Consider the following 27,535-nt stretch of genomic DNA (forward strand, 5'->3'; position numbering starts at 1 on the left):
AGACTGTTTCCATCAATACTGATGTTTCCATCAATGTTTCCATCAATGTAAAAAGTAGCGACAAAGGGAAAGATGCTGTCCAACCCTAAGGTCTAAGTGACCAGTGCAGTGGAGTACTAGCCTTTTGGATGGATCACCTGATATTTCACTGGATGACTCTTAAAAGCAAATACCACATCATTTACACAAACACTTCAGGTTTTTCTTTCCTTCTGTCATAATAGACCTTCAAGCTCTTAACACTCACAGCCAAGATATGAAATATACACACAGAAAAGATGCTTCAAGATTAGCCTCAAAGTATTAAAAACTAAAAAAAAAAGAAAGACAGAGAAAAACTTGCTATTATTTCCTTGAAGACTATAAAGGGAATGAAATTTAAAGGTCATAAAAGTGTGTCAGTTTGTTTAGAGAAGTCTTTCAGGTAATATAAATATCATCAGCTACAGTTGCTATGGGGTCCATTTGTTTACCAAACAAGAACACAAATAGTTACACAAAAGCAGAACAACATTTGGGCATATAAATGGCAATGGTTTTGCCTTCTGGTAAGTTTTCCAAAGTGACTTTAAAAAAAAAGGTCTCTATTTTCATCTTATTCACTGGGAAATCTCTGTTTTCTTGATTCTCCTTTTCAGTTCTAACACCTTCAGGGAATGTTTTACTCTTAGATTTCTCAGACTGATAATGATTTTCTTTTCCCTTTCTTTTTTCTTTTTAAGACAAAAACAAAACCAAAAGTGTAGGCCAACAATCCAAACGGTACAATGAAAATGGTTTTTACAAATGAAAATTCAAAAAAGGAAGAAAACAACGAAAGCCAGAGTTTATAAAAGAATTCGAGTACAGGCATGCAGTCCTTAAATTGAGTTAATCCCTGAACAACCACCCAGAAAGGTGTGTGTTTTTTCAACTGACTTTCTATAAACCAAGTATGTCTCACGCACCTGAATTATACCTGCTGAGTTAACCATTTGTTTCTGAAAATGAGGGGGTTGGGGGGTGCAGTAAGGACAGAAACCAGCACAGCTGTTCTACAATATCTTAGCTGAGTGTGTGGTATACGTGCATGTTATAACTCACATCAACTCTAAAGCAAACTGCACCACAGAAGCTGCTGGAGGGGAAGCCTTCTCTTCACACTACATTGACCACAGCACTCACCAGGCACAGCCCCGATGCCTTTCTGTGAATGGGACAGATTGCCATATGGATGAAGACACTGAACAAGCTGTACAACTCTTGGCGACATGTGCCCGGGGGGATTGTACCATATTAATGCCACCTGGGCTGTGGCAATTGTGCTCTGTCTGTGCAGAGGCACTGAGAAGCCCATCAGGATGTTATTTTTGAGTACACACAAAAAGGAAAATTACAGTTAGGAGAATTCTCTGGCTAGCATATCTGTTGCTCAATTCCCGAAATAGTTTCCCAAAGGAACAGTTATCTTCTTTATTCACACAGGCAGAAATGACAAGCTGGAACACATATTAACAATTTCCCTTTGTGAGCCTCCACTATTGTTTTAATGAGGAGAATATACTTTATAATATACTTAGGCCTTGAATGATTACAAAGGGAGGGGGGCTGGAATAAAGAACTTTAGGACTGCCGTACATATGTAACGTGCTCATTTGCATTACCCAAGTGAGCCAGTCAGCAGCACGGAGGCTCCCTCGGAGAGCCAGGCTATGGGAAACACCAGCTTGGACAAAAAGGCATCTTTGTAAATCTTGAAAAAGAACAACCTGACTTCCACTTAAGCCTCATACACAGGTTTCCCTCATTTGGCCCCATTATTGATTTACGAACACGGGACCCCTCGTTGTCATTAAAACGAGGGTGAAATAACACTAGGAGTTTTCTAAGCCACGTGGCCTCCAGACCCTTGGTTTCCCTATCTGCTTTGGGATGGGATCCACTAAAGAAAATTTTCTATTCATTAAGCCAAGCAGTTTAAGTATACAATTAGACAAGACCTTACAGGTAAAAGGGCAAAACCTAGCACAACAGAAAATGCTGTCAGAGTTCCCGAAAGATGGGTCCTCGCAGTTCCTCTGCCTGTGCTTTCCTTCACGCTCAGAGTGTAGAGTAAACTCAAGAAGGCTAATAAATGCATATCTGGGAGGAGGGGACACTAGCCCTTTTACACAAGTGCAAACACCTGTAAAAACGGCTGGGTCGCTGAACAAAGGAATCTGGAGGAAAACACCCCATAAGCAAGAGCAACTCATCGGAAAAGAATGTCTACCCTACCTGACAAGAGAAACTGGGGGTTCAAACACGATTTTATGAAGGAAATCTGACATGTCAGACATGAAATAGCCCATCGTCGAGATTCATATTATACAATATCCCAAGAAAAAAATTAAAATGAACCAAATTTAAAAGAAACCTATAAAAATGAATCGAGACCAATGATATCATTTTATTGGAAAGCATTTATCATTTAAACACAATAAATAGAAAAAGATTTATAGAGTCTAATGATGCTGTGTTATGGTAAAAGGCACTTTATTGAAATAAAACAAAACAGCTGTTAGAGAATAATGGCTGAGTTTTTTTCTTTTAATCACCGCACAGAGTGAACAGTCAAGAAAATCCATAAACCTATCCTTCATGGCATGCCAATATCTTAAAGATTTTCTCCCTTTGCCCTTTCTGCATGTGTGAACGACAGGAGGTGATACAGCACCTGCCACACTGCCCTGAAAGAACCTCTCCTCCTACATCTAAAGACCAGAGCAATTGGTTTTAAGCAATAACAAAATAAACGGATCACAGGTCTCCAAAGCATGAAGATCAGTGAGCACCCAGCAGCATATTTGGGGTTCAAAATGTTGATAAGCTTCCAAGGGCTTCTTTCTGACATAAGCAAGTACATTTTTTCCCTACTTAGCCTACTTCCCATACAGACAGACATGGGGGATGCGATGCTACCAAGAGTTTGCTTGGAAGCAGAAAGAAGCACCTGGCGTTTTCAGGCTCTCCAATTGGCCACGCCCACCTCGTTCTGCCCTGATACCCGACAGAAACCCAGACCGCCTTCTACATCCTCTACAGCATGTCACCTGTTTCTAGCCTCCTCACTCTCTGCTTGCGAAAAGATGAGAACAGGCCCGACAGAAGTTCTTGGGGCTTCTTCAAAATCATGGCTGAACAGATAGGTCTGGCCTCGGGCTACCATCCCTAAAAGTTATGACCTGGTCCTGATCCCTGAGTTTTACCCCTGGAGACTGCAATTCAGTAGTCTGGGCTCGAGCCAAAGAGGTTCTGATGAGCAGTCCTCTTTTGAGGCAGTCTTTGCAAGGACTTGAAGGTTAGGATTTGGTTCCAGTACTTGCCTGGTCCTTAAATAGTTGTATGTGGCATGTGTAAGTTATAAAACCAATCTGGGCCCCACAACACCATCTTTATAGACTAGACAGTACCCTAAAGGCTACTGTGAGGATTAAATGGGAAAATCACTATCAGCACCTATGTCAAGTCCTTTATGCATTGTGCCCTGCTTGAAGTAATAGTTCAAAAAATGTTAGTTGCATTATCATCTTCATCCTATGTCAGGTACTGTTACTTTGCAGCAATGTTCTCCTCCACTCTGTTGGCTCACACAGAATGGCAAGCCCCTATTTTGTGAACTGATTGTGTCTGGAATGTTACTATTTTTTTTTTTTTCCTTGAAAAACTTCCTTCCAATGGTGTCAAAACCCAGATGAACTGAATATGCTGCTTGCATTGCTTCTCAAACTTGAATGTGCACAACGAAGCTTGTAGAATCCATTTAAAATGCCGATCCTGAGTCATCAGGAAGGTACTAAGTGGGGGCCAAGAGTCCCCATTTCTAACCAGTTTGCAGAGCCTGCCAAAGTTGCCTCCGAGTAGCAAGAATCCAGAGTATGGATATGACAAATACAAAGCCTCGACTGCAGGAGAGGCCTGAGAAGATGTATGTTCTAACAAATACGTGTGACAAAATCATCAGGAAGTCACAGAAACACTAGTGAGATTGTTTTAGGTCAGGAGTTGACAAACCTTTTTCTGCAAATGGTAGAATAGTGAAGATTTTATTTTTGTGGGCCATATGGTTTGTGCTGCAACTGCTCAAGCGAGTCATTGTGGTGTGAACGCAGCCACAGACAACTTGTAAGCGAACGAGCATCAGTGTGTTCCAATAAAACTTTATTTGCAAAATGAGCAGTGGGCTGGATTTGGCTGGTAAGCCATAATTTGCTGACCTCTGCCACAGATCAACTGCCTCAATAAATATCAGCAGGCTGTGCTAGTAACCATTTTGAAGACAATTTGGGACAATTTAACTGCAGGTTTTCCAAAATACTCTAATGGAAAAGAAAGATTTGAGACAGCTAGTTTGCACAAGCACTTCAAATCAAAAGAAATCGAAGATAAATTATTTGGTTTTCAAAAGATGAAAAAAATTAAGATGAGGAAAAACTATTCAGAATGATGGGAGCTAGAGCTTACTGCTTACATTTCTGGCTCCACAGGCCCTAATATGAATATGAAAATATGCAAAAGTTAAAAGCTTGTGTAATTGGAACAGTTCTGAAACCGAGCTCCTAGAATTTTAGCAAGTAAACCAAGAACACCAATATTTATTCACCAACATAAAAATTGGTTTTAAAAAAAGAGAGCGATGGAAAAATAGAAAGAAATACCGGGCATGTATATGTTTCAGGGCGTCTTTTGAAAATAGCAGGGCTGGTAAACACAAATGGTATTATTATATAGTCAAATGCATGGCAATATGTCAAGAGGCCACAAATCAGAAACAGAGACTGCGTATCAGGTGAAATTGTCTGAAAATACACAAGCCAAGCAAAAACCTTCAGGGGTTATTTGCAGCCAAATAACTGTAGAGTGTACGAAACACAAGACACTGGGATACATGGGCTGTGTCAATAAATGAGAACGACAATGAAAAAAGGGACTTGGTGAGATGCAGGTTCAACCTCATAGAGAAAGGTGCCAGGTGTGGGTCACCTGATTCTGAGAACAACAATATGGACTTAAAGAAAGATGAGGCTGCACAACCGTGATCTTTCCAGAGTTTAAAGAAACTTCTTTCACCAAATATGTAAGGAAGTCTTGGAACAAATATTTAGATGAACTATGAATCTGAGAAATAAGCAAGTTATAAAACATCTACTAAAGGTGTTTGAACTGGAAGCAAAAAGTTGGGAACGATCAGAAAAAAGGAACATTTCTAAGATGGACTACAGAGGACAGTTGAAATAGAATAAAGTCCATATGATGTTCAATCAGGCAACTCAAGATTTATAAGGCAGGAAGGAAATTGAGGACACTTTTAAAGAAGAAAGAAGCTCATTTTGCATTTGCCTGTGTGCATACTTTTCACGAGGTTTATTTTTGTTCTTTATGTACTATTACAGACCATAAATGATTTATTTTGCCAATTCTACCTATACCATACCTTCATGAAAGACCTAGTAAACAGCTGTATCAACCTGGAAACAAGAAATTCTGGTATTTTCCTTTAAATGTACTGATATGCACACGGTAAGTTAAGTTAATAAACATTCGTTGAACAGAATTCATATTAAATTTAAAATTTCTTTTGGGAACACTAATTTTAATCTAACATAATTAAGCTTTCACTTTTTAGCTGGGCAAAAACTTTAAAGTGCTGTTTTATACACTATGTATGAACTAAAGACAGTCTTGAATTTGGATCTTGAATATACCACTAACAGTTCTGTGACCTGTTATTAGTTATTTAATCTCCAGACTCGATTTCCTTATCTGTAAAATGGGTATAACAATCCCTACTGTTTTCTGTGGTGACAGGGATAAAATGAGACATCACTCCAAAGACAAAAGTGCTTAGCACAGATGAAGGCCTGATTAAATACAAGTTCCTTCCCTTTCCCCAGTGCTCCATAATATAATGTGATATTTAGAATTTTAATTCAGGCAATTACTTAAGTAGTAATTGCTATTTGTATTTACATAGCTGCTTTGATCCAAGAAGCTCAGAGGGCTTTACTAAGTTTAGCATTTTAATAAATGTTTCATTTGCATTCTGTTGATTTTGTTTACCCACACAAAAACTTGGAATTTCCTAAAGCCATCTACTCAGACACGTTAAGGTAACAAGATAGTATCTTCATGTTTACAGGTTATCAACTTACCTAAGGTGTCATGACTCCCTGTCCCATGGAATAAAATGACAGGAAGAGGCATGAATTTGCCAGCATCCTCTTATAACTCCTTTTAGCTTCTGCCCACTGAATTTCATGCCCACTACAGGTCTCTCATGCACTGATTCATTATTGCACCAATGAATTTATATATAATCAGTGCAATAAACATTATTAAATTGTCAGAAGCAAATCAAAGCCCCAAACAAGGAGCCAGTACTGAATTCTAACGATGCTGAATGTCCGTGATTGCACAGGGACAGGATCATAACAAGCCTTGATTTGAGCTTTGGCATCGGCTGCACAAATCATATGGGCTGCTCCTCCCATAATAGTGCTGAATATTGATAAATGCCTCTACCCTGCGCAACAGGGAAGTGGGTTTCTATTGGCAATCTTTACCAAAGTGTGTTTTTTCCCTTTTCTACACTCAAGGGTTTACCCTGAATGATTTAATTATAATTTTCCTTGTGTAAGACAAATTAAAGAGGAGAGTAGGAGTGTCGTGCCAAGCACATTATTTATCTCCTTAACAGATTGCAGCTCACCAAACCCCAGAGCTGCTGCTGCAGCGGCTGCTCACAGGAGCCCGCAAAATGCACAGGAACAAGAGAGGGGGAGAAAGAGTTTTGCAAATGGCATAGAAATATGGAGTTCATTTAAGGTTATTAGACATCTCACTATTTTAAAAACAAACAAAAACTCACGATCTTGCCTTTTTCCAACAAATTTTCACACAGAGCCTTCCCACACCCTTGCAAAAAGAATTCTTAAACTGTTCACCTTAATATCTGAGTTTTAGAGACTAGATAATTATTTAGTGTGGCAGAGGCTCTCTCTGTTCAGCTATTGCCACAGAAGGGGGTGGGAAAGAATAGTACACTCAAATCCAGGGCGAGCTCGGAAAAACACACATATTTCACAAACGCTTTGTTGAATGTGGCAAGAAACTTCTCCAAGGGTCTCCTGAGACAAATGACAACTCAGTGTCTAAGAATATATTTTTATAGTGATAGGTTTTTCCAGATTTCTTACTACTTAAACAGAGTATCACATTTGTGACTTTAAAATAGACCATAATGTATAACAACATCATACTCATTATAAGTACCTATATGCACACCAAAGCTGGCTAACTAATCATTTAATTTTTAATGATCAATTCTCTAAGTTTATAACTTTGGAATTAGCTTTAACTTAAGATGCTCATTTGTCTTGTCCAATACATGCAGTTAAAACGTGCTAACCAGATTTTCCTTCTAATCCAGTCAGGTCTAGGAATCTACCAGATAATATAAACTGAGAGATCCAAGAGATTAAGTAGCTGCATATTATTTCTTTGTTGTTTCTTCATTGCAAGTATAGCTGGAAAATTTAGCCTGTTTTTACATCCAGATTAAGGCTCAGTAGAGCCTGGATTCTTTCTTGATTCATATTCTAATTTTGGCAGGTAGTATAATGAAGATTATGCCTCATGTGTGCAGACAAATAAGGATCATAAAAAAAAAACAAACAAACTTATTCTCCTGGAATTAGACTGTCTCTTATCCATTTACTTTCATATACGCCTTAAGACGTGAAAAGGGTTATTCTTCTCCCATTTGCCTCGTTGCTAATCTACCTCCTGACTGCAGAGATATATAACCTTTAAGAAAATAAGAATGAAACTGAGCACAATGCATCTAAACAAGAAGAGTTTCCTGTGCCACAGAGTTTTCTGTGCAGGCTCCACAGTGGCCGACGAGATTGCAACAAATACCTTAAGTGCATCAGTCGGCATTTCTCAGTGTATGGTCTCCAGCTCTGCCTATGGATAAAGATGTAATTCAATCACTCTGCAGTAATGGACGTCATGAACCTCAGGATATCAGAGCAACGACAGCAGAGGAGGATAGCCTAGAACCTGCCTTTAAAGCTATCTAAGGCTTAGCTTCGCCTTTTTTCCTAATGCATGAGGACATTGTAAGATACTATTAAAGCAAGAGCTAAGACTGGCTTCCAGACATACAAATCATTCTTACTGGACACAATAAAAGCCACTCCAAACTGAGTCTTAATGACCACCAAATTCTTCAAAGTCTATTAAACCAACACGCTTTCAGCATCTTTTAGTTCTTCTCTATATGCCACAAAAATTCCAAGCTGATCTTGAAAAGGACAGTTTCAAGTCTTGGTTAAAACATGTAATCCTCATCTTGGGGACCTCTCCTAGTTTTTGTGCTTGAACATGACAGACACACCCAGAAATATTCATAAAATTTTCTGTGATTATCATCCTTAAATGGATGAAGTATCACTGGTAGAAAGATACACATCGACTTAAACCTATGGGCTTCTTGTATATTTATTATTTCAGAAAATACATGAAATTATATTTGTAACTGCATATATGAAAAATAAGATTTCAAAAACTTTCACGGAATCACTCTTATTAAAAAATAAAATATAGAATTTGTTTTTCCTGATGGAAATGACATTTACTGTCACATATAACTTTTCAGGTTTCTTCTACTTGTGGAAGCCCTGCCTATGAAATATACAGGAAACAGTTTAAAAATAGTCAATTGATAAAAGCTTTTAATTTTAGGAGCATTATATATTCCCCTTTTGCAAAGCATTTCAAGAGTAGTATTAATGCTTCTGGTACTAACATAAAACAACAGGAATTAAAAGCTTAATTTTTTTTCTTGCTTTTGGAACTGTATACTAACAAGAAGTCTAGATTGCTAAACAACGTCAGTTTCCAGTAACATCCAAGTGATGCTCAGGGAAATTAAACACATAAAGCATTAACTTCCAGTAGGCACACAGCAGTGGAGACAACAGAGCCGTATCTCCATGAGCAAGAGGAAGTGCTGTTTAAGTTTGTGGATGTATTATTACATGGGCTCCCTCCATCTCTCCATCCTTTAAGCCTTCACAGAGTGCTTCCTATGAGAAAGACCCCGTGCCCTGGGGACACCACAATGAAAAAGATGGTCTTCCTGCCTTCAAGGAGGGTAGAGCATAACAGCGTGTTCTATCTTTCCTCAAAGTGTAATTCAAAATTGCCCACAGCAGACACTACGATTCCCTTGGAAGGTGTCTAGAGCCAAGGAATTCAGCTTGTATGGAGTGTGTATTTGGCAGAAAGAATTGGCCTAGAAGTCTTGAAATCCAACCCATCCAATGAGAAACCAAAAGACACTGACTGGGTTCCTAAGCTTAGGTTAGATCTACAAAAGTGCTAATTCTGTGTTGAAAAGGTGAAAATAATTAGATGCTTTGCACCCAAACCATACTGAATACATTCTTAAGTAATTATATGCACATTCAAGTCACAAGGATCCAATTAGGGATCACTGAGATAAGGCGAGGCAAGGCCACCCACCCCTTCCACACTGAAGACAGATTTGGACACATCACAGCTTCCCTTTCCTACCTTTCCCTTTTGGGAGTGTGGACTGAGAGCTGTCCATTGGTAGAGGCATGAGGGTTCATTATTAAGGAGGTCTTGGAAGGTGCAGAGGAAGACACACATGTCGTGGTCAGATCCAGGCTGCTGTGATTGTTGCCTGTGGTTTCTTCTGCAGTATGAGCGCTTGTCACTTCTTTCCAGAGCTGCTGCAGTTCTGTTGGAATCATGCCTGAAACAAACAAATTGGATAATTAAATCAATTAACAGCTAATTCCGTCCTCTTCAAACAGTAATTAAATCAAAGAGTCAGTAAACAAAGCCTAGTGTTAGGGTTTTTTTTTTTTTTTTTTTTTTGGTATGTGCAGTATCTTTCCCTCCCAGTGAAGGCAAGTAAGGGAGTAACAACCAGGTCCTCCCACTGAGCAGCGGAGTTCAAGTGCCCTCATCACACATGAAAGACACCCATGAAAAGGATTCAAAATATAGTTCCTTTGCAAAGACAATATGCCTCCCTCAAAACTGTTGTTTCTAGATTTTTGAGAAAAAGTAGATAGATGTTACTGTATTTTTAGACACAAAGAGGGGCTCAAAATAAATCTGCTCAACTATACTATTATGACAACATGAACCACAAAATGAATAATTTTTGTGCTTAATTCTTAAATGATGACAAATAGCTTTGTTATTAAATATAGTTTTTATTAATCATTTTTAGACATAAATTATGAATTCATATCGTCTTCCTGAAATGCTTTTCAACTTTTAACAGTCAAATTGATTATACTATGATTATTTCATTAACACACCTATCTTCCTCATTAATTTTGGTTTCTAGTACCACATGCTTAATTGATGGATGTGTCTACTGAAAAACTGTATAACTTTTTATACAAGTAACACTATTATTACTGTCATTTCTTAGATCAATGCTAATGAACCATTGCAGAATAAAATGAAAACGTAAAATAAACTTGGAGTGATAAAGTTCTCTTGCTTTTTCAGGGGGTCAAATGGACACAGGTCTTAAGAAGTAAGTGTCAGCCTGTATTTTCTCCAAGAACAGTAACAATCAGTATGTCAATCTCTGCATCATGGGCTTTGTGGCCTTGATGGAGCCTGACTGTCTCTATGGCCCAGGATTTCCAAATCCTAACTCAACACATGTTCTAGTACCCAGAAGAAAAACATTCTAGATGGCAACAAGCTGCAACAACAAACAACAGCAGCAGTGTCCTTTGAAAGGGCATTGAAAAGAAATCATAAATCCTGCACATCACAAGGTAATCCCACATTAGAACAGGACATCTGGATTGCAGTTCATTGTTTCAATCAATTGTAACACAGCTATCCTAGAAAGCCTGCCATTTTCTGATGATATAGCAGCAACTGACAGGCATGTTTCTTACCAAACCTTAGGTATTGAATTAAAAAAGAAGGCTGTGTGCATTATATTCATTTGAAACACATAATAAAAAATGCCAAGGTCTAAATTTAATTTATTTTTGTCATTTAGAATACAATGGATAGATAATCATCTCAACGTGATCAGCCAAACATCTTTACTTTGCTAAACTGTTAAAGATTTTAATTATGCTAGCATTGGAGAGCACTGGTCTAATGAGGCGATGGACTCCAGAGAATCCGAGTGGTTAAGAACTGTGAAATGAGTCTGATAGGATTTTTTTATATTCACCGTGGATCGTTTGCATATCAAAGAGGAGTAAATTATTGCACAGCAGACCAATAACCTTCCCCGCCTCTCTGAGAGGAGTGTTAACAAAAACAGTTGGTCTCTCCGAAAGGTTCTCCACGAAAATGTTCAAATGCTCAAGTATTTGCAATTAATATATATTATAAAGGAGGCTTCAAATGATACATGAAGTGGTCAGATATTCTTAGAACATATCCTCGACAGACAGCCAAGTCGGTTTCTTCTTCCTTCATAAAAATCAAATGCCAATTATATTTTGATGGATTTTGTCCCAAATGAGCATTTAGTTATTAGGCATATTCAATTATTACTTGTCCCCTGAAATTAAACCTCGAAGGCAAATTAAACAAAGGGAAAGGTCATTATACAATCCCAAGTCCGGTTTTGCTGCATCTGGGCTATTATTTTCAAACACCTTGCAAAGTGACATGTGGGATGTGTTTGCAGCTAACAGGCCTGCCACTGATGTCTGCACACCAACAATTACCTGTGAGTGTGGCTGACCCTGCGCCCACTGTTTACTCAGTTGAAACAATAGTGAATAGGCTTGTCTGTTGATGATAGCACATTGATATAAAACCACACAAGTCAACACCTATTTTTATTTTCCAGGGAGTAAATACACTTGAAAAGATCAAGCCGCCTATTTTTCAACTTAAATTAATTGGTTCCTGGGTCAGATGCATAGGAGGTGGGAAGATGGAAGAACATGGTTCTAACAACTGCATTAACACTTTCCCCCCCGAAAAGAGAACTTGACGGCCACTTTAAAAGTAAGCTGTTTATCTGGCAAATAAAGACAAATGTCTTGTTACACTTGTTACACCTGGGGAGCACATCAATTTACCCTACTGTCCTTTTATTCCAATGGGCTGGCTAATCTGTTTCATCGTCCATAGGAGAAATGGTAAATAAAAGACTAACTCATTGACTGACAAAAGGCATACTTTTGGGTCAAACTTCCCGTGATAATTACATTTAAGAACATTCTTGTCAGACTTACAGAGCAACAGTCAAATCGGCCTCCTTCATCAATGCTACACCTTGTTAGTGATGTTAAACTGTTAGTTCAATGAAAACTAGCTACCAAAGGATGCTGTTATTTGACAGCCAAGATCTCATGATAGAACTAAGGCAGATAAAAGGTAAGTCAGTCACTCATCGGACTAAATGGTTATCAAATTTCCAGAAAACATGCAGGTCTTCCAAAATTGTACAGAGGAATCAGTGACAAGGTCAAAGAAATCCACGAACAGGTACATAATTACATATGTAATTTCCCCCCCATCTATACATTTGAAAAATTAAAAGGTCAACATGATATTAAAAATATATTTCCTGGGCCTCCCTGGCGGCGCAGGGTTTAAGACACAGAGCTATCAAACTATCGCCAGCCACTGCAGCACAAGTTCAAAACCCAGCCAGCCAGAGAGCTAACACACATGGCACAGCAGACCACTCCTGTCTCACCCGCTGCTCCCCTCTGCAGTGTATTTCAGTCAGTCTGCCTACTCTGCTCTCCACTCTGTCTCTGGTGAATTCTCTCACTCCTGGCCCCCTGTACCTCTGACCTACATCCCAGTTTTTGCATGCATGCATAAATAAATCTTATATATATATATATATATATATATATAATAAATAAATATATTTCTATATGAAGTGACTGATGCTAGGAGTATCTGATGATCAGGGAGACCAGGGTGAAAAAAGATATGCTAATTATGTAAAACAGAGAAAGTTCTTACAACAACATGACAAACAACGAAAATAGTATTCTATTCCATAATATAAAAACTTGAAGGAAAAAGGCCTTCAGAATATGACTCTCTTTTTTTCCCTATACTCTGATACGTACACATTTAAGGTTAACTTAGCCAAGGTCCTGAGTAGGTATGTAAAAGAAACTTGGTGACTGCATCATGAAGGGGCATTACCGGCATCTACAACACATAACCTCTCTGCCTTGCTACATTTCTTTTTCTAGGACAACTGGCCCCTTCATTATAAAAGGAAAATGCAGACACAGGTTTAAAAAATGTATGTTGTGGGGACAGTTGACAGATTACTGTTCATGGAACTCAATTTTACAACCCCAGGTATCACGGGCTCAAAGACAAACAGAGTTGATCAACCTTTTTTTGTCCTTGTACATCCATACCCAGGTGACCATGTGCAAGCAAGCAGAAAGTTGATTTAAACCTCATAATGACATCAGTTTTAAGCCATCATGTCTCTGGTAAAAAAAAAAAATTATGTTGCAGTCCAACATGACTGAATTCTCAGGCCACTTTGGGTGAGGGGGTAGGGAAGATAAAACTACCCTCCTGATTCCACAGAAGACGCTTATGACATGGTAGCTCACTTCACTACAAAACCTGATTCCAGAAACATTTATATTAACTTTATGCATCTCTGACACACATAAAGGCACCCCTTAGATTTTAAATATGCTTCTTCCTAATGTTACAGGGGCTAATAGTTACAGCAGACTGCTACGCATATCAATCAATGCCACGACTAGTGAATTACCTACCGGTGTCTCTGATATGTTACTGCAGAGATTACACTTCATGCATCACCACATTCATTTCTTTCACATTACACATGAGCTTGTCTTGTCACTGCCCAATTGCCCTCTTTTGGACAGCTTAACTGATGTACTATAACAATGAACCTTAGTGAGCAAACTTAATAGTATAGGAGTGGTGGGAAAAGATGAGAAAGGTTGAAGCCCTAGTCCAGAGGGTGTGTCAGAACAGCTTGCAATGCTTCTAACAATAAACCCCAAGGTGTAATTAATGAACCTTATAACATTTTGCAAGCACAAAAATGCATTACCGATGTGTCCTTCCTTTTTCCCTTGGACTACTCAGTTACCAACTCTTCTATTTTGACAGCAACGAAGATGCTGATTATCTACCAATGGCAGAAAGGAAAGGAGCACCAGAGGAAAGTTAAAGGAAATGAGTCTCAACATCAAAAACATAAACAAAAACAGAAAACTCAGGAAGGGACAGAAAATGGGTGCGGCTGATTTAAGAGAGAAGATCCAAATGTAGACATGCCTCACTGGCTCCACTTGGCACCATATTATGGGACAAACAACTATGCCTTAAGCATTGTGAAGGGTGAAGGTGGGTCTACATTTTCAATGGCAGAAAGTAAATGTCACCAAAGGCTTTGGTTACCAGCCTTTCAGGCACACATGCACATAATCCTTATCTATCAGAACTGAAAGGAATGGGGGCATCCTTGAGGAGGTAACTGAAATCTGCTATAGGAGTATGGGCTGGGAACTTGCATTTCAAACACAGCAGGACACTTTTCTTTCTTCCCTTCCTTCTTTCCTTTTTCTAGTTCTGAATTATCCACTTGCTTTCACATTACGCATGTGAAAGCTAGAACTGCTTAAAGCACGAAGATATCTAAAAACAGAGTTCTGATTCCCAACACTCACTGGAATGACATGTCAAGGGCTTTGCAAAAGAAAACTTTAAATCCATGAATATCTTGTAACTTTTCAAGGACCCTGAGTTTTTGAAGAAGTGCAAGATGGGGAACTTGGTTCCTATTCTGATGAATGTAGAAGAAGTTTATTCAAAAATCAACAGTCTGATAAATGCAAAAATAGAGAAAATCCAAACAAAAGCCAGCCTTGCTTTGGTGACAGAAAGAGATTAATCTTAATTATTTGTAGAAAAATATACCCGAATTTAGCTCTAAATATGAAAAAGTGACATCTATAACACATTACTAAGATTTAAAATAGAGCAAGTTACATGATATAAAATAAGTTCAAAATGACTGCTATAAAATATAGCTTAAAACGACTACCAACAAAAAGCCTTCAAGAAAATTAATTGTTGATTCCAAAGTGAATACACTTGGAAGATCAGGCCCAAATGCTGAGTAAGTCAAAGCAGCGCTGCTTTCTTTACTCCAAGAATGTACCACCCAGGGATCCCTCTGATACTGAGACCCAGAACCACTGGATAGCTTCACAGTGACACGATACACAAGCACAAAAGTCCATCATGGAAAAACAGCGTTTTTCCTTCCACAGCGTTTTTTAAGTTTGGGTATATATATTCTAGATGGACAATCTTCCTAACGATGAGCTGAGATGTGCCAAGAGACACTGCGCCACCTGTGCCCCGAAGTCTCGACCAAGAGGAACCTTTGGTATCCTGCAAGCTTACCTTGAGCAAGAGGCTGAAGGGGCAGGGCAGGCTGCCCTGGCTGAATGGTTAGCAGGCCCTGGCGCTGCAGAGACAGGAGGTGCTGCTGCTGTAGTTGCTGCATCTGTAGAAGCTGCTGCTGAAAAGCCAACTGCTGGGTAGCCACCTGCTGCTGCTGTAAGACATCAGGAAGAAAAAAAAAATGAGATGGCCACTTCCCCAGGAAGGCTGGTAGTCTGGACGTTTCAAAACACACTGCCATTGTCAAATACTAAGAGTGGTCACTAGAGTTTAGTGGACAGCTCAGTGACAAGGCTGGTTTAAAAGGGACAGAACACATCACCTCTGAAGAGAAGCAAGGGGTAGATGTATTACCTTCCTGCTGCTGCTCCCATAGAAAAGAAACTCATCAATCAAGTCAGCTTGTTCCTACAGTTTCAAAGGCTTGAGTTTTTGCAGTCAAGATGTGAACTTCTAAACTTTGCAACTGGTAATTATTCTCTCTCAAAAAACCATACCACCCTAATCTGGAGGCATTTGAACCCAGACCCTGTGAGGTGTGAAAGTACAAGTTGTTTTCCCCCTGCCTGCACCAGGAGAAGCTTTTAACTACTCTGTTTATCACTTCTGACATAAATAAATGAGAAAAAATCAGACCTTTGAAGAAGAAAAACTTCATCTAATATTGTTAATTAGCCATGACAAACGATGAAATAACATTGTAAATCTTTCATAGAAACAGCCACTAGATTTTAATTACACACATTCATAATTTAGCAAACAACATCATACTCGACTGTGAGTGTTTAATATGAAGGACACTTTAAAGCTTCGGATGCAGTAACTTGGCACAGGTTTCGGGAACCCCTAGGTCTGGTTGTTGGTCCTGCTTCCCCACCCGCTTTGTTCTGAAAAGAAGGGGCTTTATGATATGATAAATATCTTGTTGTTGATCAGACAATGACAGGAGGAAAACTTTTGTTGTGTAAAACATCAATACATCATTCCTGTGTTTAGCGGGTCTTGCTCCAGCCAAAAAAATTAATGTAGATTTCCTCAGTAATTATCTGAGTGATAGAAAGATAATACAGAGCAGTAGTACAATAAATAGAAGGAAATTATCTAATATCCTTAATCTGCTAGGAATCAAATCGTGGTGGAGGTCTTAGCCACATTATGGCTAACAATTATGAAGGGAATATTAACCCTTCCCAAACTGTAGCCAAAAAAAAAAAAAAAAAAGAAAAAGAAAGGAAAGGAACAAGATCTGCTTTCCAAATTCTGAGTATTATTCAAAACAACAGACGTTTGCAACTAAAAGGACTACACAACCCTTTCAGAGCTTCTAATAACTATACTTTACAAACAACTGCATTCACTTAACCTAACATGTGACCTTGATCTGATACATCTATAAAATGGTATGTATATCAAGACCTTCTGATGCAAAGTTCAAAGGAAGAGAAAAATGATGGTTTCCTTTTGGTCTCCGTGTAGTTTATTTTACAGTAAAAACCATCATTCTCATATTAGCAACCAATTTCAGACTTACCACCATGCCACTGAGAAAGTTAATTGAGTTTCACTCCAAAAAACAAATTCTATACCACTAACAACAAAAATTTAAATAAATTTAAATGAAAAGCCAGTGTTTTCATTTTAAGAACAGCATGCATAAAATGATCCAATTGTTTTCACCCCTTCCCAAGTTATCACATTAATGTAAAACCCAATGATAGTTATATTCATGTCAAAATGATTTTTTCACTTCTTCAGCAGATATTAATTCACGACATTTTTTTAAAAGGGGGAAGGAAAAGAAAAAACAACATTGACACAATAAAAGATCAAGGAATGAGCTCTTCGTGAAGCAGAAAATAATGTGGGGGGGGGTGCTGGAGTTGGGGAGGTGTTTCCTGTCTTACTGTAAGTGAAATGTTTAAAAATTCTGTATTTATATAAAATGACTGATGGCTTTTCTGTTGTCTCTGTGGCCATCCCGAGGAAAAGCTCATGAAAGCTGTCCACGTTTGAAAAGCCAGGATATAAAAGTATACAAGGCCCATTGTCCAAAGAAAGAATTTAAAAGCAACACTGGTTGCCAGACTGTGCTCCCCACCCAGTTACCAAACACAGGATACGAGTCCGTTTGTTTACTTCTCACAATTGAATGCATACAAAAAAGGTCTCTGAGCAGTCCCCTGGACAGGTCAGTAGTCAGTGTTAAAATGCTAAAATGCCCTGATAAACCTTGCATTTTGGATCCCCTCCCTAGAACTGCAGTCAAAGGTCTGTTTTCCTTTCTTCGGCTCCTCCCTACTGACTAACATAAACTGTCATAACTGCCTGGGACAAACGGCCCTTTTAAAACAATCAGCTTCTCCTACCTCACCCGCACAGGACGGGTTTTTTTTTTTTTTTTTCCTTTCTTTTTTGGTGGCTTGACTAAAAATTAAGCCTGCCATCTATTTTCCATACTCATTCGGTAAAAATCAACGAACAGTGGCTTAAACAGCTATCTGGGGCTACATGCATCCCCTAAGGGAGGTCTTCGGTCTCAGCGCCAAGGTGGAGCCTAACTTTCTCAAGGCAACATCTCAGGGAACTTCAGGAAAGAAAGGGGAGTAAAGGTATATGGTTCTGGGCCAGGATCACTGCAGAGGTGATCAAGAAAGGGAAAAGGGGAAAGAGGGGGAACGTGACGATTCAAAATCATGAACCGCTAATGAATGACTGGGGGAGTCAGTAATTAATACACTTGCTCCATCTGTCAACATCCAAGTTCAAAACTTGTTAAAATCACAACCACCAGTCCACAACATGAAATTGCTACCATGGAATGCTATTTCTGAATTTTAGCACAAAAGGTTCGTCCCTGCGTAACTTCGGGAGATCACCCCCTTACCTCAGGGAAGGCAGGATCTCTGAATCATTGCTACAACAGATCCCAGTCAGATCCTGTGGCTTGGTGAGCACACAGCGGAATCCAAGGGGACCTGCCTGTGACGGGCCTACGCCTGAGGTGGGAAGTAAGGAGACCATCTCCAGGGCCACCTTGGCCTCGGAAATGGACAACAAAGCACAGTCCTGCAAACAGTCTCCTGGGGAAAAGCCAAAATGCTACTGTCTCACTTTCTCCTGTTAAGATGCAAAGTATCTATCTAGCTCTTTTTCTCCCTGCTCCCTTCCCAAACTCAGGCACCACCAGCATCTTTGTGTGCTGAGATGCACCTTTTCTGACAGCAGCAATTTGGAAGAGTTAACTTTTATCCTTCCTTCTGCTGTGTAACTTTCCCCTTCACATTTCTTTATCTGCCCTCTGAGCTCATCTGAACTTTCATGTTCTCCCAGCATGCAGACGTGCATTCCAAACTCTGTCTAACAGACCAAATAAGAGGTTAATAAGAAGTGGCAACAGAAAGGAAAAACACAATCCCTGGTAACTGATAAGAATGACAGTGGCAGCCCTTTTTTGTTTGTCTTCAAATATAGAGTTAAAGATCTTTAAAAAACTAAATTTTGATGCCTTTGAAAAGAAAGAAGCACAAAATAACAACAGGGGGTTATTGCCTGTGAGCCACAGGGGAGAAACTCCATAATTCTTATTCTCCCTTTTGAAGGCTGTTAGAAATCTGATTCAAAAAAGCAACAGCAGAAGGGGAAACCTCTTGAGGCTGTAACCATTTCCTGTGATCATGCATAATGTGCTTCAAAAGTGGGTTTTTACCAATTCTGTTGATCAATTGCACCTCCTTCATATCCCTTCTTTTTTCTACTGTGTTTACATCTGATGTGACTCAATGACAAGCACTGTCTGAGACTGTGAAACAGGCCTGTCATGTTGATTTATGGGCGCATCAAACCACAACTTGTCCAAACTGAAGCTCGCAGTTCATTAATTAGAGAGTTGTGACTTTGAAGTCAGCTTTCAGACTGTGGTTTTTAACATTTGGCTTAATTTATATGCTCTTGAATGTGGATCTCTAAGGAAAAAACTGAAATTCCCTTCTTGTCTTTGAACTTCTTTTGACCGCACAATAATCATTTCTTTGTCCAGAGTGATGCCTGCAATCCCAGAGTCATTAACGCGCATTGAACTGCCACTGATGAGTAAGCCCTGCTGAATTAGAAAAACAGCCAGCAAAACAAAGCTGAGAGCCTTCTGCACAGTGATATCTCACAATTACATGCCTTCCCTCCCTGTGCCATTTCCATTTTAATTACTGTTAGTCCTTTAGATTTACATTTTAGACACTTTTTAATCTGTTCCCTTTTTTTATTATAGCAGCACCGGGTAGCGCGCCACTGTACTTACGGTTGTGTCAGCATTTTCATTAAAACACCTCCTCCCCTTTACCCCAAAACTGCCCCTACTCTACAGGGGTTTATATCCAGGTTGCTAAACAGGACTCCGGAGTGAAAACTTGGCAGTGCGTGGAAAACGTACCCAGTTTATGTTGAGGGAGGAACCGACATAGGGAGAAATGTTTGGGGTTATTCCCAGCATGTCAGATAGCTCTACCCAGAGTCCACACTGGTGTGAGGGGCAGGAGAGAGGCTCCTTCCAAACGAACCAAAGTAGCTGCCTGCTTCGGGTCAGCGAAGAGGCCATTAAATCACACTGCTAATTGTTTATTGAACTAAGAATTATGTCATTCCAAGGAGTGCATCTAAATGAAAAGAATTTCAGTCCAGTGGGAAAACATCAGGAGGTACATTCAATGGGGTAACTTTGGAAGGGGCAGAAAGATGATAACAACTCTGTGCACACAGGGACTCCCCTGAAGGGCTGGGACACACTCCCAGGGTATTGTATAGAGGGTGAAAATTATAGAGGCCATACCATTTCTGGAGCTAACACTGTCACCTGACTGAGTGGTGTCACATATGTACTAACTGTGCACTTATAAAGTGTTGTACACATAGGAATTACTGTGATACATTCTTTTTTTGTCAGGAAAACATAAGTAACCTAAGCTGGTGTCTTCCTTAACTTGCGCCAGCTCATACATGCCTCTAAGCAATTGTGATCCATATGACTTGTAGGAAGAAGTTAAACAGAGATTGAGGTGTTTAATCTTGTTCTCATTTTGTTGTTTGTCCAACCTCACAAGAAATTATTCTTCCAAACAGACATGCCATCACCATATACCTAGGCTCTCTGCACTGGAAAAAAAATGAAGTGTTTGCCCATGTAAAATTTTACTGAAAGTGCTTCTCTTTTACCCAGGTACATCAAGGCCCTCAGTGTGCAAAAACAGTCCCGAAGGTTCTGCCCATGATCCTTCTTTCCCAGCGCTCACAAGAGGTACACCTGCAGTAGGTGTTTAGTGTTATAAAATATGTGGCAGCAAGCAAATGGAACTCAGAAAGAATCTAAGAGAAAACAGGACAATAACTCTAGGTCTGAAAGCTGAGAACCGATAGAGTCAGTTGAGTTGTGCAATCATTTAAAAGATGAATGACAGTTTAATAGCCACTAGATAGTCCTCTGGGATCTGTGGTTTGAAAGTAAAATATGTATTGTCGGTACCTCTTTAGGCTGTTTTCCAGCATGTTGTTGTTGTAAAAGTTGAAGCTGCAACTGTTCCTGTTGTTTTTTATAAAACTCTTGAAGCTGCTGCTACAAAGGAAAGAGAGGATGGTAAGTAACAGAGGGCAGCACCAACCCACGTCCCTTTCAGTGCCATGCACAAACTGTGATTTGAAAAATAGCATCCTTTTATCTGCAATGGCCTGACCTTTACTTTAAAACTTGACAATAAATTCAGTGCACACTGACTATTCTTGGCATTATTGTTTGAAAAGTAATCTCCAAAATGAACTGATGAACAACATATGATTTTCTACACAAACTAATTAAAATAAGGCAAGGAATGACCTTTGATTGTACAACAAAGCCAGAATGCCCTTGCTGAGAGAGTCTGGTGCATCTCCACCGTGCACTGTGCGGCAGGCTCTCTAAATGACAGGGTTGGGCAGCACCGAGTGCTGTCGGGCTGTTCCGAAAAGCATCAAGGGCACAGGCAGCTTCCTCTGCATCCTGGCCCCTCGGCCTCACCCTGGCCACTCCCGCACTACTGCACCAAAGCTCATCTTCTTGTTCAGGAGTCCATTCTGACTATTAGGTCCCCATGGCACAATGACAGCCAGGAGTTCATTCCAGCATCAACATACATGAAAGAAGTAAAATCTGCAACCTTAAAATTAAGCAACTCCAAAATGTGTCTGTAGGCTTAAAAGAAAAATTCTGTAAGCTTCTGAGTTGAAACTGGGACTTCAAAAGCTGTCATATTTAAACCTGCTCCCAACGTGCTCCCTGTTTTGCTTTGATTCACACCATTTAGAAGCCTCTGGGCTTACCAAATAAAAGAGTGTAAAGCCAAATAAGCCCAAAATATCTTATTTCTACCAAGTCCAATTACAGCCCTAATCTCAGTCCATCGGGTACTCTTCTAGGCCGAAATGCCAGACACTTGGGCAGAGTCCCTCTCTTTCAGGGATGCAAATGCAATTGATTATTCAGGAAGGATCTGTGTTCAACCCCACCCACCCCACTCTGCTGATTCTTCAGGGGGAGAAGGAGCTACTCAGGTGGAGGGGAATCCTGAACGGAGGGCAGGGGTCCTGGGTGGTCTGGGACACTGCAGGAGGAGGAAGGACAATTACCTGTTGAAGCATGAGGGCCTGCTGCTGTTGGAGGAGAACCTGGAGCTGCTGAGGACTCAGCACTTGTTGCTGGAGGATCTGCTGCATTTGCTGGGGAGTGATAACTTGAGGTGTCATCATAGCCACTGACACGGGAACCTAGAATGTTAATGAAGGATAAATGGGAAGCCAGAAAAATCACATCCACGTAGCACTCAGCCTCCCAGGTTCCACGGCAGTCTGTCATCAGCCTGTGTCAAGAACTGACCAATTTCTCATACACAGTGTGTGCAACCCAGAGGAGATGCAGCAAAAAAAATCCTATTTAATCTATTACAGAGCTTAATTTATATAAAGAAAAGGAAAAGAAAGCTTTGTAGCCCTGGCAGGTATTCCAGGCAGTCTTGTAAGCAGACAAAGAGTAAACGCTTAATAAACGCTATCTGGAGTTAGGATAGAATAATTTCAATTTCCTATCAAGAGCGAATCTGCGGTCAATATGAGCTGCAGAAAGTTAACCCTAACTTGCATTTTGTTTTAAGGAAGGCGGCAAATGGGAACCAATCGCTTTGTAACTGGAGGGAACTTAATCCACTTCCTCTGCGGAATCTTGGATTCACCTTCCAAATTTACACACAGACCCTTTCTGTGGTGCCTTCTACCCTTCTTAATTCACCCAGCATACAGATGTCTCAATTCTTTCATATTATGTGTGATACCATTAAAAGCTGCTTTCCATGACATTTCAGTGACAAACAGATACAGTGATGAACTTGATAGCATTTCATATTTGCAACTGTTAACACATTTCTGCACGGGCATCTTTGCAAGGAACCTGCACACTGTATCTGAAAGGATGATGTCTTGTTCAGATAAAACACTGACATTAAAATGACAGGCTGTCTTGGCCAAGGTTACACAAATTGTATTCAAGCGGATACCTAATGACAATGCTATGAATTCTGCAAGCTTTCTAGAATGTAATTTAGCTATTCAAAATAATCACTGCACTTGTGTTTAATTTGCAGACTACATGAGAACCATTTTGTCAGTCCCAGTAATACAAGAAGACTATTTCATGAAAAATCACCCCCCCCCCAAATAAAAAGATAAGGAGCAAAAAAAACAATGAAAGAAAAGACAAAACCTGTATGTCTTCTAACAGTAATATTTAAGCATCATACTTTCCTTTGGTTTCTAATCAAACATGTGACAGCAAGAAGCTAGAAGCAGTAAAGGATATACTTTGTTAAAAAAGATCTGCTGTCATCTCATGTATTACAATAAAAGGTAATAACATGTTTTGCACTTTGCCTATGTGCCACTTAAAAAAAAAAAAACCCCGACAGACAATAGCTGATCAGAAGATAAAAGAATTAAAAAATCTTTCAGGGGAGCAGTAAGTAAGCAAAAGGGAGAAATGCAGTATTAATTTTATGTAACATAATGTCTTAATATGCAGTTTATCTTGACTTTTTCACATGATTTGTCCTGTCATTTGCATAGCGAGCTCTCATTCCTAATTTCACAGTCATTATGCACTGATGTCCCGATTTCTCAGCATCACTAATTTTGATGAACTAAAAATGGTTCCTGAAGGTCAGATTCATGTACAGTGAACAATCCCCACTGTTGTTGTGGGCATGTTTTGTATGTGGGGATGTTTTCCTTCAAGTTTCACATTGTTTAGAAAACACTAGCTAGGACATTCAAAAAATTTCATTAACCCAACTCTAAAAGGTCATCAATGAATTCTTCTGATTGCAGTGGCCTCCTAAGTATATATGTAGATACTTTGTAATTTAAAACAGATGGGCATGTCTGAATATTTTTATATGCAAAAAGGGACAGATGTATATGAATGGATAAATTATCCTTTCAAAAAGATACTTTGCAGCATGAAAATATCACCAATGATTAGAACAGTGAACTTGCATTCAATCTAGGGCAAACAACAAGAAAACATAAGTGAAACATCTAACCACCTATAAATTAATTCCAATTAGTCTACTTTGTCTTCATACTGAAGAAACTTTTTGAAGTTTTAAATATGTATTGGGTGCCAATCACTATCTTTTGAGCTGCTGAGGCCAACACATCACAATAGAAGTTTACTTTTCCTTGAGAGTTGCATCATCATACTGGGAGGTTTGATTAAGCAAACAAAAGAACCATGTTTAAGGTTTCTTTTTTCCTCTGCGTTTCTTGGATGATGTACAATATAAATATTCTTGAGCCAAATTTCTGGTGGTGATGAACAGGAAAACAGACAGGAATAGGGTGGTGTAAGATCTAAACTGGTGATGAACATGAAATTAACAGTGTTACAACAAAAATCATCATAGAAACAATCACTTGATCCTCATTTTTAAAAGACCTGCAGAAATTCTATGCCAGAGAGGGGGGACAAAACAACTTTTAGGGGTGAGGGAAATACCCTTTATCTTGACTGGGGTAACAGTCATACAGATGTACACAACTGCCAGAACTCCTCCAACTGTACACTTAGAATGAATACACTGTGTGGTGGGTAAGTTAGATTTCTATGAAATCTATTTAATAAGTAAAAAATAAACTATCCGAAAATATTTTTTTTAAGTGTGTGCATCTTCTTGAAAGAGAAACACTATCTAATCCCTTGACTGTCAAAAACATAAAGGGGAATCAGAGAAAGTATTGACACAGATAATTTTTAAACCCAGACATACAGCCCATAGTTTAATTCTTCACATTTGCTTATTCATTTTTTTCATAGTCGTGTTATAGAACAGTAAAATGAACTTGAGTCTCCCTTTCCTTTTCCCTTTGGATACTGTGATGGAGGTGCTGGTGAGTAATAAAATGCTTAAAGCAGCAGGGGCTGGGAAAGGAGGGAGAGGCGAGCCGCCGAGAAATCCTGAGCCTGGTAATCGGTGTCTGAATAATCAGAAGTAGGCTATTAGATTGTGATGACCTTAACTTTGCTTTTAGTCTCTGAAACCGTATTTTCACACCAGTTAGCTCCGAACCTCCAAAGTGGGCTCGAGATTCATTTATGAATGTAATAAAACCAAGATTTCCCCCCAAGTTTCTGCTCCAAGATGTTACAAAAACAGGTTATGGAGGCTATTAGCAAACATGGCCCAAATGGATCAGAAACCACTGTGGGGTAGATAAGAAAAAAGAAATCTGAGCACAGTTTAAGGCTTGAAATAGTTAGGAATTATAGCCTACATATCCACTCCCTTAACTCCCAATGTCCAACTTTCTCATGTAGCTAGTCCCTACTAATACTAGGAATCAAAGGGCATGCAGTACCAGTGAGAGGCTATTATAGCCCACACTTTATTGCCCATTACTACTGAGGTCATTAGCGGCAAGAGTGATTGTACCGGTCTTAACCTATTGATCACTGTAACTACTATCATTTAATCCTGTGTTGAATGTCTGGAAAGCGGCTAAAGGCACACAAGAGAGAGTGCTTTAGCATGGAGAAATATGGCCAAAGCTTGGAAATTACACTTTGATTCATAAAATCAAGCCACTGGTTTAAATCAATAGTATTTAAAACAGTCATGTGAGTTTTTAACTACAGCGCTCTAATATTTATGGGCCCCTCTTTGAGAGTACTCAGTCAAAACTAAACTTTTCCCCCCAATTCTATGCCATCTATCGTACCATCCCTGAGATAAAAACATTAATTTCTGATGTTTTTTGTGCTGCGGGGCTCATGCCTTAACTGGGAGTTTCAGCTAATTCCCGATTTCTTTCTCAAATGACAATTTAAATATAATGCAAAAAAAAAATTATATTCCCGATGCTGTAACTACCTTAACTGTTTGAGTATATAGAAATGAGTATGTTTTATGAGTTAACAATGAATCATAGAAGGCAATTTATAAAGAACTAGAATGATTCTGTCTAGCTGCCTTCAGGGATCAGAAATTCAAATTAAACTTCTGGCAGACATTTAAAGAATGCTAGCGTACAAAACTGAATTAAAAAAACACACACAGTTAACACTCTTTAGTTGAGTTTCAAGAGGAAATTGTGAATTAAAAAAAAAGCACCCCGCATGATACACTGTTGACTGATACCACTTGGGTGTGGCTGATCCCAGGTGCACACAAACCTGCAAGAACAGCAGCAATACAGCTGTGCTTGGGCCACCACGGGGCTGCCAGTACAGGCCTGCTGCTCCCTAATACCAGCCACTGGGAGATGGCCTCAGCACCCACAAATGCTGCTAAAAGCCTCTATATGCTGCTATGTAAATTCTGCTGGTACAGTTTCCTTTTACTCCAAGATGACTTTATATCAGATGAATGCTAGGAGACTATGAAAATAACATGCCTTATTATCATCTTCTGTCCCAAAGGGAAAAGGCAGACCATGGGATGGGGGGAGAAAACAATCTAAAAAGCAAACAAACAAGCACCCATAGAAACAACCCATATTTCTAATTTAGGAGTCCATTGGAGGAATTGGGTTGGAGGGGAGAGCAAACAATATAAATTTTGAAAATAAGATATTATCACTTTTTTCTTTCTCTTTAGTTTACACTCACATTCACCATATGACTGTCCACTACAGGGACATACAAATTCGGTATGCCACCATCACCATCTTCTCATAACAGTTATGTGTACAAATAATAAAAATGAGAAGACTGAAAATTTTAAATACTGTTTTATTGTCATTATTCTGAATTAATAATTTAGAAACTATTTTTAATTTCTGGTTATTCACCAGGTGTATGTCCTAGGAAAGTCTCTAGTTCTGTGTTTAGAAGGTAACTGACAAAGTTAGGCAGTGTTACCTGGTTCATCAAATAACAAAGCAAAACAAATTAAATTAGAAGGCTCCAGAACACCAAAACCAAAGCAAAGAAAATGGCTCCATAAAAGAGGAAGAAAAAGGGACTATGCCAAATTTTATATGACCACAAAAAGCCAGCTTGTGTAAAGGAAACTTCACTGCCACCCCCTGCAAAACACAACACAACAGCTTTCATAATTAATAAGCCAATGGATACAAGGTGTATATCAGCAAACAGAAAAGTTAGAAAGCTTCTATCTATTCCCCACGGCACACACACACACACACCCATGTAAGGTAGCTATATCATAGAGGAAAGAAAACACATTTCTGACATAATATTTCAGTCTTCAAAAAATAAAAAAAAAGCATGCTATTCATGTGGAAAGTATAATTCTGTTTCATTATGGAATTCTGCTTTTTGTATAACTCTTTTAGACTTAGCTATTTTGCCACAATACTGTACAAAGCATTAAGGCAGGTAATGGTTATTATATTAATGCAAAATCATCTAAGTAGTCAGTCATTAGCATAACTGTTCTCTCAGTAACAATACAACCACCTATTAAAATTTTAGAAAAAAAAGCCTCTTTAAAATGCAATTAGCATTTCATTTTTTATC

At 39.1% G+C, this 27,535-nt stretch overlaps 1 protein-coding gene across 4 annotated transcripts in view; it reads right to left on the reverse strand.

Moving 5' to 3' along the window:
• Positions 1 to 27,535, reverse strand: part of FOXP1 (forkhead box P1) — a 167,594-nt gene that overhangs the window by 65,961 nt on the left and 74,098 nt on the right. For 3 of the 4 annotated variants that reach the window (XM_037492664.2, XM_037492656.2, XM_037492641.2), the window contains 4 exons: positions 22,138 to 22,275; positions 21,002 to 21,091; positions 15,490 to 15,643; positions 9,601 to 9,805 (listed from right to left, as the gene is read on the reverse strand). In XM_037492664.2, the coding sequence (XP_037348561.1) occupies positions 9,601 to 9,805; positions 15,490 to 15,643; positions 21,002 to 21,091; positions 22,138 to 22,257 (569 nt within the window). In that variant the 5' untranslated portion in view covers positions 22,258 to 22,275. The remainder of the gene's footprint in view (positions 1 to 9,600; positions 9,806 to 15,489; positions 15,644 to 21,001; positions 21,092 to 22,137; positions 22,276 to 27,535) is intronic. The other variant, XM_037492649.2, reaches the window with a different exon arrangement.

Source organism: Talpa occidentalis, unplaced genomic scaffold, assembly GCF_014898055.3.
Source record: "Talpa occidentalis isolate TD23 unplaced genomic scaffold, MPIMG_talOcc4v2.1 talOcc4.10, whole genome shotgun sequence".
Lineage (NCBI taxonomy): Eukaryota > Metazoa > Chordata > Mammalia > Eulipotyphla > Talpidae > Talpa > Talpa occidentalis.